At 57.6% G+C, this 15,719-nt stretch overlaps 1 protein-coding gene and 1 long non-coding RNA gene across 2 annotated transcripts in view; both read left to right on the forward strand.

Annotated features, from left to right (window-relative positions):
* Positions 1-2,649: 2,649 nt before the first annotated feature.
* Positions 2,650-5,025, forward strand: LOC133754783 (guanine nucleotide-binding protein G(I)/G(S)/G(T) subunit beta-1-like). The gene is given in 4 exon segments (XM_062185187.1): positions 2,650-2,703; positions 3,292-3,465; positions 3,467-3,521; positions 4,682-5,025. Coding segments are annotated over 4 exon segments (627 nt in total).
* A 3,438-nt stretch (positions 5,026-8,463) lies between these two features.
* Positions 8,464-15,719, forward strand: part of LOC133754840 (uncharacterized) — a 41,067-nt gene continuing 33,811 nt past the window's right edge. The window contains exons 1-2 of the long non-coding RNA XR_009865303.1: positions 8,464-8,550; positions 13,317-13,400. This is a non-coding gene — a long non-coding RNA (uncharacterized LOC133754840). The remainder of the gene's footprint in view (positions 8,551-13,316; positions 13,401-15,719) is intronic.

Consider the following 15,719-nt stretch of genomic DNA (forward strand, 5'->3'; position numbering starts at 1 on the left):
GTAAACCCTGCACAATCATGTGTGGACGCATCCAAGTTGCATTTCTGTCTTCACTGTTGCTCATTCCAAAGCTGCTCAGGACAGGGCTTCTGGGTGTGTCCCATGTGTGCTGAGCCCCCTGGACCTGGAACCCCTCCTTCGCAGTGCCCCCTCCCCCCACTGGTCATAGTGTCACTGCCAGAATGCTGTGTTTTCTTTTCCTGTTGCTTTGTTGTTGTTTTTTAAAGATTTTATTTATTTATTTGAGAGGCAGAGTTACAGACAGGAAGAGGGAGAGAGAGAAGGGTCTTCCATGTGCTGGTTCACTCCCCAAATGCCTGCAAGAGTCAATGCTGAAGCCAGGAGCCTGGAACTCAATCCAGCTCTCCCATATGAGTGACACGGACTCAAGTCCTTGAGCCATCATCTGCTATCTCGCAGGGTACACATTAGCAAGAAGATGGAATCAGAAGCACAAGTGGAGACTTGAACCCAGGCCCTCCAGGGATGCAGGCGCCCTGAGTGGTGTCTTAACCACTGCACCAAATGCCCACTCCTGTTGCCTTGAGGATCTCCTGGGACCTAGGAGCCCTGGCTGCCCTGGCCCAAGGCTCCTCTGGCCTTTCATGCTTGGCACCTCCTTCGCTTATCATCTGGTTGCCCCACCCTGCCCTGCCCTCACCCAGAGGTGGACATGAGCTGTGATGGCATCTTCCTTCTCTGCCCCTGGAGGGTGAGCTCCGGGGAAGCAGGAAGTCTCCTTTGTTCAAGAATATGTCCAGGGGGCCGGAAGCTGCCCAGCATGCCTGGGTCAGTTCTTGTTGAGTGGGTAAACAAGTGAACCAATGAGGGAGAGGAGGGGCTCCCTCAGGGCCATCTGTTTTCCTAGAAGATCAGAGGAAAGACTACAGGTGTTCTGTAGGTGTGGGGTCTGTGTGAGGTGCTGTCACTGTCCTGCTCTCTGGCCTGGCCATGGTCTCAGCCATGCCTGGCAGTGGTTGCTGATCTGGCCCCATTGTTTGTTCCTCACTGAGAACGAAGGAAACATGGGGCATCTGTCTGAACTTTGAGATGTGTTCATGATGCCTCCCTGGTTTCTGTGTCTACTAAACCATAGGGTTAGGGTTTGCTCGATACAGGACATCATTTGGATCTGCTCTTTGCCAGGTTACTTGTCTTGCTGCTGATTCCTGGATGACAATCAGATCATCACCAGCTCTGGAGACATTACATGGTGAGTACTCGAGCCAGGACTGCGGTACCTTGGGGTCATGGTCAGAGCCAAAGATTTGGACACAGGAAATGCTGTCTTTGACCTTAGCTGGACCATTCATATCATCTGAAATGGCCTTGGGGTTCAAAACACAAAATAACAATGGGTGGACCAGTAATACTGCTTGTAGGAAGTGCAGATGTTTGAACTACAGCTGTGCATCCAGTATCTGCTTCTTTTTTTTTCTCTGCATATTTCCTTTTTTAAAAATTTATTTGTTTGAAAGGCATAGGGGGCAGTGCTGTGGCATAGCAGGTAACATCATCACCTATAGTGCTGACATCCCATATGGGTGCCGGTTTGAGTCCCGGCTGCTCCACTTCCAATCCAGCTCCCTGCTAATGCACCTGGGAAAGCAGCAGAAGATGGCCCAGTGCTTGGGCTCCTGCCCCAACATGGGAGACCCTGATGAAGCTCTTAGCTTTGGCCTGGCCCAGGGCTGTTGTAGCTATCTAGGGAGTGAACCAGTGTCTAGAAGATCTCTCTCTCTCTCTTTTTCTCTCTCTCTCTCTCTTCCTCTCTCTCTCTCTCTCAAAAAATAAATATTTAAAAAAAAGCATAGAGAGACAGAGACAGAAGAGACCCACCTTTTGCAGGTCACCCCCCAGCTGCCCACAACAAGCCAGGGGGACAGGCTCAGTCTGAGTGGCAGGGATTGAAGCACTGGGGCCATCACCATCTGCCTCCCAGGAATAAGCAGAACTGGGACTCAAATCCAGGCACTGCAATGTGGATGCAAGCATCCAGGCAGCATCTCACGTCCACCACTCGCCCACCCCAGCTCTCACATTTTCCCTCCATGGGTGCTGTTTGTAGTCCTGGGAGGGAGCCACTGCCCTGTGAGGCTGGATGCAGCTGCAAACATCAGGTGTTGCCATCCAAGGAAATTGTTCTCAGCCTTCAGTTTTCTGGAAACCCACGTATATAATCTCTCAATTTTTTTATTTGTATATAAATGACCAGCATTTAAGTCAGATTCATTTTAGACAAACTGCCCTGGTAGATTTTCTTTCTCCCTTCCTTCCTTCCTTCCTTCCTTCCTTCCTTCCTTCCTTCCTTCCTTCCTTCCTTCCTTCCTTTCAGATTTATTTATTTATTTGAAACAGTTACACAGAGAACGAGAGGCAGAGAGAGGTCTTCCATTCACTGGTTCACTCCTAAATTGGCTGCAATGGCTGCAGCTGCACCAATCCGAAGCCAGGAGCTTCTTCCAGGTCTCCCATGTGGGTGCAGGGGGCCAGGACTTGGGTCATCTTCTGCTTTCTCAGGCCACAGCAGAGTGCTGGATCAGAAGTAGAGCAGCCAGTACTCCAACTGTTGCCCATATGGGATGCTGGCACTGCAGGCAGCAGTTTTGCCTGCTACACCCACAGCGCCAGCCCCTGTTGGGTTTTGTCATGGCTTGGTGGCAGACCTTCACAGGCCATGAGTCTGACATCAATGTCATCTGTGTGAGTCTGGGGGCCGCGACTCGCTTTGTGGTCTAGCCTGCAAGCTGTCAGCTATTTTTCCTCTCCACCATGTAAATGCAACCTGACTCACAGAGTGGGGTACAGATGACTTCCGACGTGACCCCAGCCAGCTGACCATGTGTCAGCCATTGCTCTCAGGCATTGGCGGTGTGGCAGTTCTTTGAGAGGCCTGTATCCACCCCTTGCAGGCCCCGGCAGGGTGTGCTGGAGCCACTCTGGCGAACTCTTGAGCCCCTTGGCTGAAGGCAGTGCTTTTGCCTTGCAGCACCCTGGAGGTTTTTAGATGTGTCTGGATGCCTCTGGTGTACTACAGAGTTGTCCATTGCCCTGCTCAGTCCCTCCCTCCTGCCTGAGTTCAGGCTGAAGACTGGTGGCCGTAGAGGAGTGTCAACTGACCACATCTCATTGTTGGGTTGCAGTGAAAGCTACTGTTTGGGGATAGCAGCTGTGGTGTCCCCACCCTGCCCCAGTTCTTGCCAGAGCCCAGCCCTGCTTAGCTTCCTGCTGTGTCTGTGTCACTGTGTCACTGAGCAGTCACATGCTGCCATGGTTCTCTTCCTCTTCTAGTTCTTTCCAAATGGCAATGCATTTGCCACCGGCGCAGATGACACCACCTGCAGGCTGTTAGACCTTCGCACAAACCAGAAGCTCATGACCTACTCCCACGACAACATCATCTGTGGGATCACCTCAGTCTCCTTCTCCAAGAGCAGGAGGCTTCTCCTTGCCAGGTACAACGACTTAAGTAAGTGGCTTCAACTGCAATGTCTGGGACACACTCAAGGCTGGCTGGGCAGGTAGGCAGCTGGGGCTGTGACCAACACACAAGGGCTGAAGCATTAGGTTTGTGTTGCTCAGGCTGTGCATGATGGGGTGGTGGTGATGGAGACGTCCAGCACATCCAGGCCCTGGCCCCTGCCAGTGCTGGCTCAAGGCACACCAGAAGTCCCTCCCATGTGTACCTGTGAGGAGAGCATGGCACAGCAGAGTGGGGACCCTGAGCCCTGGGTGCTCCCTCTGAGCTGCCAGGCTGGAGGGTGGTAGGGCGGGCAGGTGTGCTTCTATTTCAAGTCTTTTTGTTAGAAACATGCTTTTATCTTTTAAATGAATTAACTTATTTGAAAGGAAAAGAGACAGAGAAAGGGAAGGAGACCAGAAGGGGAGAGAGAAAGAGAGAGAGAGAGATCGTTCACCCACCAGCTTATTCTCCAAATGGCTGCAATAGCTAAGGCTGGGCCAGGCCAGAGCTAGGAGCCAGGAGCTCCATCCTAGTCTCCCTTGTGAGTGGCAGGGGCTGAAGCACTTGGGCCATCTTCTGCTGCCTTGCCAGGCACATGACAGGAATCTGGGATCAGATGCAAAGTAGCTGGGATGTGACACTGCAGTAAGGCAGCCTGCCTAACCCACTGCACCACAGCACCAACACCCAGTGCATTTATTAGAGAGAAGAGTGCATGCCCCCCAAATGGCCTCAGTGGTCAGGGCTGGGCCAGGCTGAAGCCAGGAGTTAAGAGCACCGTCCAGTTCTCTCATGTGAGTGGCAGCAGTCCAAGCACCTGGGCCATCTTCTGCTGTCTTCCAAGGTGCATTAGCAGGGAGCTAGAGTGGAAGCGGAGCAGCTGGGACTGAACCAGCTCTCCCAGGGGTGCCAGTGTTGGAAGTGGTGGCTTAAGCCAGTGGACTATGGTGCTAGCCGCTTACTTAAGTGCACCACGGTGTGCTCAGGGGCCAGCACGTGTCGCGGGGCATCCCTGTGTGTCAGTGCCTTTCCCAACTCTACCCCACCTTGGTGACCGACTCAAGGCTGGGCCCTGGAGTGTGTGTCCCTGGAGTGTCATCTTTGCAGAGGAGCAGGGTGCTATTTGCACCCCTTGGACACGACGGGCACCATTCCTCCTGGCTGCCTGAGGTGTTGTGGGCACACATGGGGTGACTGTGGCTGTTTGCTCCCTCCCAGGTGTCCTGGCTGGTCATGGCAACTGCATCAGCTCCCTGGGAATGACAGATGATGGCATGACCATGGACACGGGGTCCTGGGGCAGCTTCCTCAAGATCTGTCTTCTTTATTTCTTAAAAAAAAACATAAAGCAAAAAGCCAGTTCTGTTGCAAATGGTTGCTGTTGGATTCTGAGGAAGGGAGAAGGGTGGGAGCGTGTCCGCTCCTGGAGGCCGTGCCTGGGGCCAGAGGCCACCCTGCAGTGTGGAGAACCCACCTACCACCAGACACCGGCCTCAGTCTCCGCTCCCTCTTCCCCTCCCCTAAACTCTCAGGGTGGGGTAGATGGCTTCATCCCAGTCTGAGTGTGTGGAGTATGTCTTACTAGAAAAAATGAGCGTTTGCCCCGAGAATGTGAATAAAGGCAGAGACTTCATGTGTCACTGAGCCGCTTTCTCGCTTACAATTAGATGACAGCATTTTCCTGGAATGACAGGATTTCCCTGAATCCTATGGAATCTGCAGGACCCCCGAGAGGTCCCTGGGGTTTTTGTGGCTCAAAGTGCTGGTCTCAGTGCAAAGCGTCCCCACTGGGGTATCCCAAGGGATGAGGGGATCCTGGCTGGCTTTGCTGCTCCAGCTGGGTGTGAGGGGCTCCCTCAGCCACCTGGTTGTCATGGCCCAGGCTGTTGGGTTCATTTGAGATGGGCCTCGTACTGTCCATCTGCCACATTCTGAAGCAGCTGTTTAGACAGGTGAGCGTAAACTGTGCCTGCGTGGGGCCACCTGTGCTGTTTGAGGCTCTCAGGGTGGGGGTACTTGGCCAGCTGGCAGGGGTGGATTCGCCTGGCTCTGAGCTCCCCCACTTCTTCCTGAAGTAACTGTTTTCATAGATGTGCGGGCTTTAGCCCTGGGGCTATCTCAGAAGAGCCCCATGTAGAAGAGAGTGTCGGGGAGCACCTGAGGTCCCTCCTGACAAGGTGACCCTGTGCAGGCAGAGGCAGGGTCATGCCTTGGGGCAGTGTCTGAGCAGAGCTGGTGACGCTACTGACCACATGCTCTTGGAATTTCTCCTTCCCACAGCCCAGCCCTTGTCCCTTCCTTCCCCTTAGCTCTGACCTAGGACAGCGGGTGCCTTAGTTCACCTTAGCAAAGCAGCCGATGAAACTGGTCCCAAATATGGCATTTGGGTAGTGGCACCTGGCAAGGGTGGGTTGGCAAGGAAGGGTTGTGGCCAAGCGAGGGCAAGGTGGTAAGGAAATGGTCATGGTCAAGCCACACCTCGGGTGCAGGATTCAGACTTCCACAGGTTGAGGGGGATGGGGAGCCCCTCAACACATCCCACATGTGCTGTCTGCACCCTGAGTGCCAGGCACCCCCTTCCCTGCCCCATCCCAGTCTGCCTTGCAGCTCCCATGATGCTCTAGAACCTGGCCCTGCCCCACCTGTGGAGGTGTACATACCTGTCAGGTGCTGGCAGGTGCATGTGAGTGCACCTCCCCTGTCCCTAGCAGTTCCCCCAGCCTCTTCAGCCTTCTGGCCACTCCAGCCTGCCCTTTGTCCTGGAAGTGTCTCTGAGGGCCACGCTAGCTCCATGCCAAGGATTCTGTGCAGACCCCTGTTGCCCTGCCCGTGGCACAGCCTGACCCTCAGGAAGGAGCCCACAGCAGGGGCACCCCACTCTGCCCACAAGCACGACACAAACATGCCACCCAGTGTTGCTGCTGCCATGCCAGTGGTTGGGCTGCCAAGGGGACTGACCCAGAGCAGCTGTGTTCCTGGGAGAAGCAGGCCTGGCCACACTGCCCCGTTCCCCAGCATGGCTCCTCCTCAGAATCCAGGGTAACTTTGGGCAAGTTACTGGGCCTCTGTACCTCAGGATGGAGAGACTTGCTTCACAGGATGGAGGAGGGGGGCTTGTGGAAATTGCGAGCCCCACCCACCCCAGGCACCTGCCATTTGGGGGGATGCTGGTCCCTGGGCAGCCCTGGTCAAGACCGTGCCCCTCCGCTCCCCCTCCTCACTCCCCACTGTCTGCTCCATCATTGACCTGTCTCGTCTGCTGAGTCAGGTACAAGGCAAAGGGTGCCATGACCAAAGCAGCCCAAACAGATGCCTGTCGCATGTGCAGCTGTGGGTGAGGGTCCCAGAGGAGGGTCTTGGGCCTGGGAGCTGCTCCAAGCCTGCTGATCAAGGGGTGCGCTGACCTGGGGGAAGCTCGTGGCACACCTCCATGGGGAGCCTCAGCCCCTCCTCCCGGTCACTTCCTCTTCTGGGTGCTGAGCCCAGCCAGCTGAAGTCAACTTCCCCACCCCTGAGCTGGGAGCACAACCCCAAGGAAAGCTGAAGCCTAGAAAGCCAGGGGCGGCCCTCCCCCTACCCCCACCTCAGCCTGAATGACAGGAGCCAGCTTCAGGAGATGCCAGGTCCTGCACCTCCCCCAGCCCTAGGCCTCCAGGGGACAGGCCGAGGTTGGTTTGGTTTGGAGTGTACACGCCCTAGGGCCCATCCCTGAGAGCAGCTCTAGGGCTGGGACCTGCTGCCCCTCCCTCGCAGCCCCTGGGAGCAGGCCGTGTCTCCTCCCCCGGTCCTTGGCCTCTGAGGACTTCCAGGTGCTCTGTCCGTGGCGTGAGCGAGCGCGGGTCGAGTGCCAGGGTGGACGTGAGCCCTTGGCCTCTGAGTCCAGGGCTCCGGATTGCGCAATCGAGGTCTCCAGAGGAAGCCACAGCGCTTGTTTTCTCTGAAGTGGGAGGGGCTGCCCTGGCAGCCTGAGGCCCAGGGTGGACGGCTCCCCTGGTCAGCGGCCGGGCAGCGCTCCTGTGTCCAGGAGCACGCTGACAGGTAGGTCTTTGGGTTGAGCCCCGCGGCGGCGGCCTCTGTAGACCTTCAGACGTTTCTGGTGGCCGGCCCCAGTTCCCGTCCTGCAAATAGCCATCCACAAATGGGGCTCAGGGCTCCCTCCATGGCGACGCCGGCGGTCAGCCTGGAGAAGTGGCCGAGTTTACACAACCAGCCAGGGTAAGTTACAGAAACTAAGAAATCCCCCAGCCACCCTCGGTGCCACTGCTGCCCGGTGGTCCTGGGCCCCGGTGCCCTCAGGGAGACAGCACCAGGCCCAACAGCCTCTGGTCAGTGAGAGCCTGACCGCAGTGGGTACGGAAGGGGGCGCCCAGGGGCCCAATCAGGGAGCCCATGTGTGTGCGTGTTTGTGTCTACGCCCGCGTGCGCAAAGGAATATTTGGAGGCGAAGAGGCCCTGGGGCATCCGGGCCCAGCGGGTTCTGTCCCTGGTCAGGCGGGGCCCGCAGTCCCACAAGAAGCTCCTGTGGCCTAGTTCGCTTCTTTCCACCTCCAGAGTCCTCCACTCTGTGGACTGCGCACCCCAGAGAAGCCCCAGGCCCAGGGCAGGCGTGGCCAGTGGCAGCCACACAGACCCGCCAGCCTCAGCGAGCCAGGGACCGGCGGGCGCGCACTGCACCCGCACCTGCTCGCCGGCACCGGGCCACATGACCCAGACCTTACCCCGGGGTAAGCGGAGCCGGCTCCTCAATGTGTTGGGCAGCAGCAGGCTCACTTCCCACGCACTGAGTACGGCCCCCGCATTCCATGACCGTGCCTGTCCCCCCTTCCCGCCGGCCGTCGCCCCCCACTCCTCTGCCGCTCCCACGCGTGTCCACCATGGCGGCGGTCCCACGTGCGCGGCGGCGCAGCAGGGAGCATGCGTGGTGGGCGCGCCTGCGCACTGGGCGGCCGCGGCGCAGAGCAGCTCCGCGGCGCAGAGCTGCTCCGCGGCGCCGGCGTCAGGTCCAGGCGGCCAGGACGAAGAGGGCCAGGTAGCGGCGGCGGGCTACTGGCGGCGGCCCGGCATGGGGACGACGCCAGCGGCGAACGGTGAGTGCGCGGCCACTCGGCACCCGGTGGCGCGGGAGCCGGAGCTGGAGCCGGGCAGGGCCGGAACCGAGGGCAGCGGAGCGGGCCCTGAGGCGGCCGCGGGGTCCTGGAGCGGGACGCGGCGTCTCCCTGGTCTGGCCCGGCACGAGGTGGAGCGCGGCGGCCTCCCGTAGGGGCGTCCCCGGACCCCAGGTCGCTCCTGTCCTGGGCGCCTGGGCCGCACCCCCGGGGACCCTCCCGCTCCGCTCCGCGCAGCCCTGGCCCCGGCTCCCCGCACTCCGCCCGCGTCCCAGGTGGCTCCACGATCTGGTGGGCGCAGCAAGTCCTGCCACGCGACGCCCGGCACCTGGGGCTGCCGCTCGCGATGGCACCCGGTGCGGGGTTCTCGCTGCTCCCCGTCCAGGCCCTCACCGCGCCCTGCTGGGTTTGCAGGGCTCCCGCAGCTCACAACGGAGGGGATGAAGCAGGCCCTGTGTCCTCGGGGGTGGCACTGGACTGTGACGCGCAGTGTTGACTGCAGGGTCCCCGCAGCCTTGAGACGCTGGGGTTCCACTTTCGCCGTGTGTGCGCCCCTTGTCACTTGGTTTCCTGTGTACGCGCGCTGTGTTCCCGGGGCTCGGTTGTGGGGTAGGTGAGCCCACGAGCACCTGTGGGTGAGCTCATGGCCCGGAAGCCGCCTCAGACACCCAACACCCGCAGCTGGCTGGAGGCGTGGGTGCAGAGCCCAGAACCTCTCAGAAGTGGGTGGGGTGCTGCCACGTGCCACCCGCCCCTGGCCCTCCTGCGAGTGGCCTATCTGGGCCTCAGAGCTTGAAGTTCCTGAAAAAACTTGTGGGTTCAGGCTGGCCGTGGGGTCGCGGGTGACCATCCACACACCTGCCCGTGCCTTCCTGGAACCTAGAAGAGATGCCAGTGTGCGGGCTGTGGAGCGGAAGGCTTGGGCTCTGTGGTCACGTTGCTGTGGAACTTCCCAAATGGCCTCTCTCAGTTGAAATGTAACACTTACTTATTTTTACTTGTTTGGAAGGTAGAACTGCAGTGAGAGAGAGAGAGGAAGAGAGGGAGGTTGGGTCGGCTGGGTCTCTCCCCAGGTGCCTGGGGCAGCCGGGGCTGGGCCAGGCTGGAGCTGGGAGTTGCACCCTGGTCTCCCACCTGGGTGAGGGCACAGCTGGGACTCTGTGGGGGATTCTGGTGGTGCAGGGGCGATGTAACAAGCATGCCAGCCCCTGGACTCGTGTTGAGAGTGTGGGGCTTCAGTTGGGGTTCGTTGGGTGCCTGGCATGCCTGGTTGTTCCTGTGTCTAACCCAACCTGTGTCAGGAAGCCATGGGGCCTGTGTGGGGGGCACCTCTGGGTCACCTCTCTCCCTCCCTCCCTCTCTCTCTCTCTGATCTGGAGTTGCTCTGTGGGGGTGAGGGAGTGGCTGAGCTGCAGCCTGGTGTTCTAGTGTCAGCTCAGCACCTCTGTCCAGGATGACTGGCACCTGTGATGGGGGGGGTCTCCGTTGCAGAACCGCCTCTCTCTGCTCCGGCCTGGGGGCGACACTGTCAGCCCCACTTCCTCTGTTCCAGGCCCTCTAACTGCTCTGTGCTCTGTGTGTGCACACGGGGCTCATCAGTGCCGCTTCCCCGGGGTGCTCAGCGCTGGTATAGATCAGTGTACAGGTCTTGGCTGTTTTTAATGCAGTGGTAAAGGATATTTCAGGTCTCAGTATGTAGAAATACAGTTGATTTTTGTGTATTGGATTTGCCTCTCATGTATTAACTCCAGTAGCTTTGGGGTGAGGTCGTGGGGCTGTGTGTTGGGCTGCTGCTTGGGTTGCCTACATGCTGTACCCTGGGCCCTGAGTCAGGGTCAGCTTTCCCATGCCTCTTCCTGCTGTGTCCCTGGCACAGCACTCTTTTCCTGTGTGCCTTGGGCTGCACCCCAGGACTCCAGGGTCGTGACCTCCAGGCCCTCTTATCCATCCTAGGGCCAGCGTCTGTCGCCTCGGTGCTGCAAGCTTTCCATCTGTGGTCTCACCCTTGTGCTATGCCTGCCGGCTGTTTGCCACCACAAGGTGTCTTGGCCAATTTGCTAGTTCCCCGTGTTTGGCATCCATCCCATCACCGAAACAGTTTCTTCATTACAGTTTCTCTTTGATTCTTTTTTAAGGTTTTATTTTATATTCTTTTTTAAAGATTTATTTATTTGAAAGTCACAGTTACACAGAGAGAAGAGGCAGAGAGAGAGAGAGAGAGAGAGAGATAGAGCTCTTCCATCCACTGGTTCACTCCCCAGATGGTTGCAACAGTCGGAGCTAGGCCAATCAGGAGCCAGGAGCCAGGAGCTTCCTCTGGATCTCCCATGTAAGTGCAGGGGCCCAAGGATTTGGGCCATCTTCTAATGCTTTCCCAGGCTATAGCAGAGAGCTGGATCAGAAGTGGAGCAGCTGGGACTTGAACCAGCGCCCATATGGGATGCTGGCACTGCAGGTGGAAGCTTTACCCACTACTCCACAGCACTGTCCTCCAAGATTTTATTTATTTATTTGAGAGATGTAGTGACAGATCTTCCATCTGCTGGTTCACTCCCAAATGGCTGGGGCTGGGCTGGGCCAGAGCCAGGATCCGGAGCCCTCAGGGTCTCTGCCACAGCTCAGGCACAGCAGCTGTGAGCTGCGCCTCCCCTGAGGCACAGCCAGCTGGCCATCTTCCACAGTTCTCCTAGGTCATAAGCAGGAATGGGAAGTGGACCAGCCAGGACTGGAACCAGTGCCCATGTGGGATGCCAGCACTGCAGGTGGAGGCTCAGGTGACTGCCTCACAGCGCCAGCCCCCACACTGCCTTTCAGTATTAGACTTGGTGAGGAGACCTCTGTGTTCCTGGTCTTTTAGAGAGGCGAGGGCCGGAGGGCACACCTGGGCAGGGCCCGTCACGTATGTGCCCTCTGCCCACCTGCCCCTCCCATGGGCCAAGGCATTGGGCATTGCTCTTGCTCAATGGCGCTTGGGCAATAGCAGCTAGATCTCATGTCCAGGAGGCCTGACAAGCACGTGGCTGTGATGGTAACAGTGGAGGCACTGAGCTCACCAGGCCATGCCCCTCAAAGAGGGCTCACACCTGTGCCAGCCAAGGAAGAGTTCTTTGGTGGAAAATGGTTGTAGTTTTTGTTTTGTTGTTTGTTTTTAAAGATTTTTTTGGAAGGCAGAGGAAGAGATCTGTTTTCTAGTTCACTGCCCAAGTAGCCACAACACCCAGGGCTGGGTGAGTCCAAAGCCAGGTGCCTGGAACTCCAGCCTGTTCTCCCACATTGGTGGGTGGCAGGGGCCCAGATACTTGGGCCATCATCCACTGCCTTCCCAGGCACATTAATAGGGAGCTGGATCAGAAGCAGAGCAGCCAGGATTTGAACCCATGCTTTTGATATGGGAGGTGGCATCACAGGTAACAGCTAACCTACTGTGCCACAACCCCAACCCTGGAAAGTGGTTTTCAAAGCAGGCCACATTTAGGGACCAGACTGGAACTTGGTGGGCAACAGCAGCCAGTCTCTGGCAAGGGTCCTCATGGCATGGGCACAGCTTGCCCCAGAGTAGCTGCTGTGGTGTTGAAACTTGGTTTCTAGCACCTCCAGGCTATGGCGGTGCCCTGGCTTATGCCCCTGACAGAGCTGCCTTTTGCTTTTGGTTTCTGTAAGTTTTTTGGCACTGTACAGCCTTCCTGTCAGGACCCTGGACCTGGGGATACAGACAGCAGTCAGAGGTAGCCTCTGGAGAGCCTTAAGTGAGGTAGGGGAGGGGAGCAAAGCCCCCAAGACACCCAGGGTGAGTGGAGGAGCCACACACCTGGTTTCCGATTGTCTTTTAAGTTCCTGAGTCCAGTCTGTGTTTTGCAGTAGTACACTTAATCATCTTTAGAAGACGTACGTAAGTAAGCCCAGAGCACACTCAGTCCAGAAAGGCCCCAGGTGTGGCCACAGCTACCAGATGCCCGCTCTCCAGTGTAGACACTGGGATGCTGGCAGTGGTTGAAGATAGAGAGCAGCAGGCAGCTCCCTTCTGGCCATAATGTCCAGTACCCCCGGAACATGCTGCTCCAGTGGTCAGGAGGTCACAGGTGTCGCCTTAGCCCATTGACCCCTGCAAAGGCAGGAGCACCAGCCCGGGGGCCTTTTCCCAGGATGCCATGTGTCAGGTCACTTTTCATTTGTTGTAAAAGTTGGGCCTTTCAACTGCTGTCTTCATATAGTTCAGGGTAAATATTTTTGTTAACATTATTTTTTTTTATTTATGTATTTGAAAGGCAAACAGAAACACACAGAGGTGGGCAGAGTGATGTGCTGTCCTCTGATTCACTCCTCAGATGCCTGCAGCAGCTGCCATCCAGGTCTCCCATGTGGGTGTCAGGGCCTCAGGGTCTTGAGTCGTCCGCTGCTGCCTCCCAGGGAGTGAGCAGAAGTGGAGCCAGGACTGAAACCCAGGCACTGTAACCCCCATGCCAATGCCTCCCCCTCCCCAGGCCACCTGTGAGTGGGTTCTGACCTCTTGATTCCTGAATATTGACCCAGAGACAGGTTCTGGGAGACCCCCAGGAATGCAGACCCCTAGGCACGTCTCAGAGTAGGCGTCTCCCTCGTCTGGGCTGGGAGTGTCTCCTGCTGCGCTGAGGAGCCCGGGGCCTCCAGGGCTGGCTCTGGTGCTCCTTGGAGTCTGGGTTGGCCCCTGTCTGTGTCTGTGACTGCACATGCGTGTTCTGATGGTGCTGTGCTGTGTGTGCTCTCTGCAGAAGGACGCACTCTCTGCATGGCCCATGTCCCGTGACCACGTTTGGACCAAAGACCTGTGTGCTGCAGAACCCCCAGACCATCATGTGAGTTGGGGTCCCCAGGAGGGTGTGTATTGTGGGGTGGCTGTGGTGTGGACAGAGCAGTGTGTGTTTCAAGTCACTTAACAAAGCCTCATGACATCCCCTAGTCCTGCTGGCTTCTCTGGTGCCTCAGAGTGGTGTGAGCCGGCGTCTGCTGAGCGCCAGTGTGTCCTGGTTTCTGACTGCTCTGTTCTCAGGTGCAGGATGTAATTATTCTGAAGATAAACACTAATTAACTGTTTCTATCTGATTGTACTTGTTTAGAAGATACTCTCCGTCTCATGGGTGATGCTTTAACATGCTTTGTGGGGCCACAGGAGATGCTGGCCTGGTCTGGCCACCTGGTGTTTCGGTGGACCAAGGACTCTCATGTCACTGGCCTTGACCACATCCTTAAGGACTTAGCAGTAGTGCTGCCTCATGGCACCGGCCAGCCATCGCTCTCCCTCAGTCTGCTGCCGTGTGCTTGAAGGTTCTGCTCCCATGTTCCATGTACCGGTCCTGCTGCGGTTTGTGTTTTTAAGGGAAAACTACCAAAACGATTTAAACATCAGAGTTCCATCTTGGCTCAGAGCATTTTATTTCACAATTTCTCCAGAGAAATCCTTGGTCTGTGAGCCTCTGGCATTGAGGGGCCGTGGTCTTCAGGCCTGTGTGCAGAAGCCCTGCTGTCCCTGCAGGGTCTCCTTCAGGGAGTTGGGGACAGATCAGGGAGGTTGTGTGTGCTCGGATCTGGCTCTGTGAAGAGAGGTGTACATGAGATGTGAGAGGTGCTTTGACATGTAGTGGGGGCTGGGGCTTTGCACCAGGGACCCCCTGGGCAGCACCGTGCATCACCCATTGGCTCCTCGGGGTTAGGACCTCACCAGTGGGCTGGATGGGAGCTGTTTGCAGGGGCTCTTTAGGCTGCCCCCTGCAGGCTGTACCCTACCTTGCCCCATCGCAGGGCTGTCCAGGCCTCCTGCTACCCAGTGACAGGGCAGGAGCTGTCCGGCACCTGTCCATGCACAGCTCCTGTTATTTTGACCCCAACCAGGGAGGGCTGTGCCGTGGGAAGGCCAGCCCTCACCACCTCAGCTCCCAGCTATCTGCTGTGGCTCCATGTGGCAGACATGCGGGTCCCCAGGGGCCAGTGCTCCCCGAGGCCAGAGCTGCAGCTGCTCTGTTGCTGCTGACCTTGTTCAGTCTCTGCATGGCTGTACCACCCTCCCATGTTTGCTCCTGGCCAAGAGCGGCCCTTCCCTGCACTTCTTGGTCTGGGCAGAGGCACCCGCTGGTCACCATTTCATGAGTTAAGTGGCCTTTACCAGCTTAGCTCCTGGGGCCAGGCTCTGCCTTGGGAGCCTGCCCCTGAGATCCCTCAGGCTGAAGTACAGAGTGCTGGGAGCTGCCCTGAGGGTCTGTGGCAGCCAGGCCAGTGGCTTGCTCTGCCCACCTCTGGCTGTGCCCTCACTACCTGCCAGGGCTCCTGTGGCTGTGGCAATGACTCCCTGGGGACCTAGCCAAGTGGTTTCCCTGATGGCAGAAGCAGATGTCGTGGGCAGGACAGCTATGAGGAACTTGGATTCCTGTCTGAGAACCAGCCTAGATTTCATCATGAACCGCGTTTTTTGTTGACTGTGCTGTGAGAAATTGCCAGTTCATCTCTGTGGTCAGAACAGAGCTGTCCACACTGTTGTGGCCCCGCTCTGCCTGTCCCGTACCCACAGCTATGGCCCTGCAGGGTCAGCACCCCACTTTTCAGATGACCCAGCAGGAAGCAGAGGATCTGGCTGTTGGTCCTCCCCAGGAAGTCCACTGGGGTCAGAGCATCACTTGTGACCTGGGCGGAGGGCTGTAAGCTGCCCACAGGCCCTGAGGCCACTGCTGAGTGCAGATTGATTGAGGGCTGGGGAGTGAATGCCCTTTCACCTGCCAATGGCCTGAGAACTCCCACAGGCTGGGCCAGTTCCACAGGGCAGAGGGAGGCTGGCAGAGCTGGGAGGCTGCACACTCAGTGCCATGGCTGGGCCCGGAGCTCAACAGAGAGTAGGGTAGCTTGTGGCCTCTTGGTTTGTCTGTTTTCATTTACTTGAGGGCCAGAGAAGTGGAGAAATCTTCCACCTGCAGCGGCTCAGACCGGCCAAAACTGGGAGCTGGGAACTCCGTCCAGGTCTCTCATGAGTACGGTGGAACCCAGTCACTGGAGCCATTGCTGTGCCTCCCAGGGTCCAGGTCAGCAGGGAGCTGGAGTCCAGAGCTGGAGCTGGGCCCTGAGCGCAGCTCTCTGATGTGGGACATGGGCATCTTAGCTGCTGGGCTGAGCACCGACCAGACACTGCT

This window comes from Lepus europaeus, unplaced genomic scaffold (genome assembly GCF_033115175.1).
Source record: "Lepus europaeus isolate LE1 unplaced genomic scaffold, mLepTim1.pri SCAFFOLD_29, whole genome shotgun sequence".
In the NCBI taxonomy this organism is placed as follows: domain Eukaryota; kingdom Metazoa; phylum Chordata; class Mammalia; order Lagomorpha; family Leporidae; genus Lepus; species Lepus europaeus.